Source organism: Galeopterus variegatus, unplaced genomic scaffold, assembly GCF_000696425.1.
Source record: "Galeopterus variegatus unplaced genomic scaffold, G_variegatus-3.0.2 Scaffold106, whole genome shotgun sequence".
NCBI classification, from domain to species: Eukaryota; Metazoa; Chordata; class Mammalia; order Dermoptera; family Cynocephalidae; genus Galeopterus; species Galeopterus variegatus.
The window spans coordinates 387,370-393,310 of record NW_007726217.1 but is presented as its reverse complement, the minus strand read 5'-3'; the positions used below and the strand labels follow the sequence as shown (position 1 = coordinate 393,310).

The 5,941-nt window shown below is 42.8% G+C and overlaps 1 protein-coding gene and 1 pseudogene across 1 annotated transcript in view; one reads left to right on the top strand and one right to left on the bottom strand.

Moving 5' to 3' along the window:
- Window positions 1–212: 212 nt before the first annotated feature.
- Window positions 213–818, bottom strand: LOC103601286 (annotated as a pseudogene).
- A 4,775-nt stretch (window positions 819–5,593) lies between these two features.
- SFPQ (splicing factor proline/glutamine-rich) overlaps window positions 5,594–5,941 on the top strand; it is an 8,447-nt gene continuing 8,099 nt past the window's right edge. Inside the window, exon 1 of the mRNA XM_008585669.1 lies at window positions 5,594–5,935. Within this exon, the coding sequence (XP_008583891.1) occupies window positions 5,643–5,935 (293 nt within the window). The 5' untranslated portion in view covers window positions 5,594–5,642. The remainder of the gene's footprint in view (window positions 5,936–5,941) is intronic.

Sequence of the window (5,941 nt, the reverse complement as noted above, 5' to 3'; positions counted from 1 at the left end):
AGGACTGTCTATTCTGCCCTCTTGATTGGAACCCAAAATTTTAAAAACATTAAAAATTCAATGAATATTGAATTTTACCAAATACTTTCAGCATCCACATGCTTTTTCTTGATTTATTGATGGGCTGTATTAGTTTACCCTTTTTCTTCTATCTTTTTTTATTACTGTCCTAGATTGTTCATTAGGTATAAATTTTACAAACGTTACTTATATTAGCAGTAACAAAGGAGCTGGAGAGTATTACTCCTTCTCCAAGCTGCACAGGGAGAACCACCAACAGCGTGGTGAAACTGTGGCCCTTTCCAAGGCCATGGCTCTTGGAGTTTGCTGATGTCAGCCCATGCCTCTCCCTGTGCTTGTGTACTGGTTTGGTGATCCACTGGGTATCGGGATTTCTTCTGATAGCTTTATGGAATGGATTCATGAGGATAACCTCAAAGAATTTGTATATGGAATCTTCACCAACCCAGTGAGAATTCAGGACTCTCAGAGCCCCACAGTGGCATCCAACTCCCTCTTCAGGAACAGACTGAAGGCTTTGAGCAAACTTTAGCTGGTTAACACTGTGATGGACAGGCTTGCCATAGGTTACACCTTCAGGAACCACAGTGCACATGAATCATACTCATGATGTAACCTCCGTTTGGCCTTGTATCCCAGATTGTGTGCTTTATCGCTTTATCTGGCTAGGTGGGGTGGGGAGCCCTGTGGAGCACAGAGAGCTGGCAGTACTGCCAGCAGTGGACCCTCAGAAGAAAGCTCGTTTCATCTGACTGCTCCTTCCTCCCGAGCTCATGGATACACTTGTATGCGCCCATGCTGGCTTATCTGATGCCTGCTGTCAGATGGAAAGGAAGGCTTTTTCTAATGTTTTAATAACTTTCCTAATATAAAGATATCCCAGTATTCCTAAGAAAAGTCCTACTTACTTTAGTGGATCATTCTTTTAATTTACTGTTAAATTCAAGGATAGACTTTTTTTTTTAATGTATTACAAACTTCTTAGAATATACTAACTAGACTTTTATTACTGAACTCCATTTGTCTTTCGAGCTATAACACTCAAGTGCCTTAAGAGATCTCTGGCTTGTTAGCTAGTATTTACTGAGCACTTAGAAAGTACTAACCCTTCACATAATCCTCACAACTTCCCCAAGGAGTGCTCCTTAGGGAGCATGTCAGAAAAGTGAAAGATCTTGGGGACAACTCCCTGGAGATGGAACCAGAGGCTGATCTTCACCGTTATGCTTTCATTCATTCAACAAATATTGTATCTCTTGTATCTCTGTGCTAGTGTCTGTGTTAAGTGCCAGTGATACAGTCTTAAGAAACTCAGAGTCCCAGTCTAATAGGGAGATAGACAATAGACAAGTGTTGAAATAAACAAGGTATATACAAATTGTGAAGAGAACTGTCATATACATTATATCATATACAGGATGTTGTAACAGAGAGGGGAGGCCTACTTTAGAAGTGTTGATTGGCAGAGAAGGCTTCTTTGAGGTGTCTTTCAAGTGAGATACAAGAATGAAACTGCAAAGAGTTGGGGGAAAAGAATTTCAGGATGAGTAAACAACAAGTACAAATACTCTGAGGCAGAAAGCATGCAGATAAAGTAACTTGATCAATTTTAGGAACAGATAAGGGCTTAGTGTGGATGGAGTTTGGGAACTAGAGAGATAAGACTGGGTAAGCGGGCAGGGGTCAGATCAAGTCAGGCCTTGTAGACCCTAGTAAGGTGTTTGGATTTTATTCTAAGAACAATGGGAAGCCACTAAGGGACTTTAAATAGGGTAAGCAAATGACATTATTTAAACAATTTTTTTAAAAAAAGATCATTCAGGGGCTGGCCACTTAGCTTAGCTGGTTAGAGCTCAGCTGGTTAGAGCGCAGCTTTATAACACCAAGGTCAAGGGCTTGAATCCGTGCACCGGCCAGCTTTCAAAAGAAAAAAAAATCATATCTGCTATATGGAGAATGGACTAGAGGACCCAGAGAGAGAGCAGGGAGACAAGAAGTGGTTGCAGTAGTTTAGATTTATAACACCAAGGTCAAGGGCTTGAATCCGTGCACCGGCCAGCTTTCAAAAGAAAAAAAATCATATCTGCTATATGGAGAATGGACTAGAGGACCCAGAGAGAGAGCAGGGAGACAAGAAGTGGTTGCAGTAGTTTAGGTATAAGAAGGAGGTGGAGAAGAATAGGATGTAGTGGTAGAAATGGAGTGAAATAAATGGATTCAAGATATACTTTGAAGGTAGAATCATTTTTGGATTTTATGAAGAGGATAAATTATACATATTTTTTGTTTTGAACATTTATTATGTTATTTATTTTGCTGTGGGAGTTTAGGTGAATAGGTTAGGTTGATAAAATCAAGAGCTCCAGGTTGGGTATATTAAATCTGATATGCCAACTAAGTCTGTAAGTGAAGAGATCTAATAAATAGTTGGATATCTGACTTGGAAACTTAGAGAGATCTACCATGGAAATATAAATTAATTTGGAAATTTTCAACATTCAGATGGTGTTTGAAATCTTGAAGAGATTATATAGGCAAGGAGCAAGCACTGTTAAAGAGGTCCCAGAACTGAGCCCTGAAATATCTCAACATTTAGAGGTCCTACATGGGAGAAGATGGAATGATCAATGAGGCAGGAAGAAAATCATGAGTATAGTATGACAGAAGGCCAGGGAGGAAAATGTTTCATGAAAGACGACTGCCATCTGTATTGAATGTTGCTAACAGGTAAAAAGAGATGAGTATAGAGAAGTATTTACTGGATTTGGCAACATGGGGATCATTGGTATCCTTGGCAACAGTTTAGGAGGAGTATTGTGGACAGATTGGGGTGGATTGAAGAGGAAGTAGAGATGAGGAAATGGAGACCATGAGTGTAGACAACTTCTTTTAGAAGTTTTCTTGCAAAGAAGAGTTAAGAAATGAAATGATAGGATAAAGGGAAGGTTTTGTTAATGATCCAGTAGAAGTAACTGATACAGCAAGGAAAAATCATTGCGAAGGCTTGAGGGGGTGGGATCCATGCACAAAGAGAGGGTTTGCTTTTTGATAGGAGCAAAGACACATTTTTCATGACATCTGGAAGGAAGATAGAGAAGATGAGGCAAATCAAGTAGACTTGTGACTTTCCAGTTGGATGAGAACATTCCTCTCTGATAATTTCTATTTTCTCAAAGAAATATGAGAAAAGGTCATTAATTATGGTAGGATAAGAGAGGAGAGTGTAGGGGTTTGAAGAGAGAAAGCATGAAATAAACTATCTCTGGAAGTGGGAAAGTGAACTTACTAGAGAAATTCAGTAAGATTGACAGGTAAGGTCTAATATGCCCTTTTGAAGTTTGTGGCCAATAATTTAAAATGAAAGCTTCAGTCCCTGTTAAAGAAGGTGAATTGCTGAATTCAACTAGGGTTGGGGTTTTACCAGGTAAGTATAATGGAGAAAGAGAAAAACAAGAGTTGTATGTGTTAGTAGGTAATCATAACATCTAAACTGGGTGAGACAAACTATGAACGTAAGAATATAGGGGCTGGCCGGTAGCTCAGTTGGTTAGAGCATGGTGTTATAACACCAAGGTCAAAGGTTTGGATCCCTGTACAAGCCATCCACCAAACAAACAAACAAAAAAAGCGAATAAGTGAACCAGAAAGAAAAGAAGTGATGATCAGTGAGAAGAATGCTTGAACTAGAGATTTCAGAAATGGTGTAATTACTGGCAACAACAAACACAGAGATAATCATGATGGGGGGAAGGGTGGGGAAGTGGATGGCTGATATAGGATAGAAGGAAAGATTGCTGGGGGTGAGGAGGTATGTAATTGACAGGGTGTTGTGTGGGTGCAGTTAGTTTTCTGTTGCTCACAACATAGTATCTAAAACTGGGTAATTTATAAAAAAAATTTTTTTTCCTTTTTATAGTTTGGTGGCTAGGAAGTCCAAGGGCCTTCTTCTTGGTGGGGACTCTGTACAGAATCCCATGACAACATAGTGTTTCATATAATGAAGGCTGGGCGAGAGCACTTCTTAATATGCTCACATGCTGTCTTTATAAAGCCACCAGAGCCACTCGCTGATAACCCATTAAACCATTAACCCATTGATCCATGAATGGATTAATCTACTAATGAAGGCATAGTCCTCAGGATCCAAGATCCAGTCACCTCTTAAAGGCCCCCCCTTTCAAATACCATATTGGAAGTTAAGTTCCAACAAGAGCTTTGACTTTTTTTTTTTTTTTGGCAGCTGGCCAATACAGGGATCCAACCGTGGACCTTGGTGTTACCATCACCACGCTCTAACCAACTGAGCTAACTGGCCAGCCCCAAAGAGAAGAAATGTATTTAACTGTTTTGGGGGGTGGGGGTACAGCATGAGTTTTGGAGGGGACAAACCATAGCAGTGGGTCATCCACATGGATGTTGAATGATGAACAGAAGTAGAGGTGGAGGTCTAGATGGTTAGCCCAGTTGGTTAGAGAGCAGCCTTATAAGGTCAAGGTCACGGGTTCGATTTCGGACTAGAATCAACTAGTCGGCAGCATCCTTCTTATTTCAAAATCTCCAGCTTCTTTGAAGTCCATATCCCTTAATACTCTCTTAGTTGCTGTCATCTATAGATCTTTTGATGGATCGTTTCTCCCTCAATATTTGCTCATAGTTCCTTGTCTTCCTTTCCACCTCTAGGGTTTTTTTGGGGGGGGTTTGTTTTGTTTTGTTTTTTCTTTTGGCAGCTGGCTGGTACGGAAATCCGAACCCTCGATCACGCTCTAACCAAGTGAGCTAACCGGCCAGCCCCATATGGAGATTTTAATATTGTAAGTTTTAAGTACCTTAATCTGTTCATAAGGGGTTGGGTGGTGAGTAATTTATATTCCTCCTGTGATTTGTGTTTGTAAATTATTAGTGTGTGTATATATATATACACACATGATCAAGGGCTCTTTTCTTTTTGAACAAAGAATGCACCCACTTAAGCCTATTGCGAAGTCTTTAGTGCTCCAACAAACCTGTATTTCTATGAGGTTTCAACATGAAATCATGAGTGTGTGTGTTTGAAATCGATAAGGCTATTTCTCTAATTTCATTGGCCCAGCACGAGGTAGGGTAGATGATAGTAAGCACTCAATTTATGACTTTGAAGTGGAGAACGTTTTTCTGGGGAAGGATATCAGCAGATTCCTCCTGGAGTCAATCAAGAAAGAAAAGAGCCCTCCAACACCTCTCCCCGGGAGCTCATAGGGCCTTAGTTATTTGCTTTCATGGGAAAATTGCTCCGGCACATCCATTCAAATTTCTCCCAGCAAATCACAATGGCCTACAGCTTAACTCCTCCGCTCATTGGTCAACTGGAAACTGCAGCTCCTCCATGCCTCCCGCCTTTCTCCTGGGAGCCAATAGAAAAGATTAGCGGCTCGTAACTTGATGTCATCAAGTACCGTACTTTGAATTGGTTACCTGAGCTGTCGATCAAGGGGTAGGCGGGGCCGTGCCAGCGGGCCTATATAAGAAGAGGACAAAGGCAGCGTACCGCCTGTGTCATTCGCCATTTTGTGAGGAGCAAAGTGGCCTCGACGTTCCCTGAGCGGCTTCTTCGTTTCTGCCTCGACCGCCCCTTGACCACAGACATGTCTCGTGATCGGTTTCGGAGTCGCGGCGGTGGCGGCGGCAGCTTCCACCGGCGTGGAGGAGGCGGCGGCCGCGGCGGCCTCCACGACTTCCGCTCCCCGCCGCCCGGCATGGGCCTCAGTCAGAACCGGGGCCCTATGGGTCCCGGCCCGGGCCAGGGCGGCCCCAAGCCCCCGATCCCACCACCGCCTCCGCATCAGCAGCAGCAGCCGCCACCACAGCAGCCGCAGCCGCCACCACAGCAGCCGCCGCCGCATCAGCCACCGCCGCATCAGCCCCCGCCGCATCCACAGCCGCC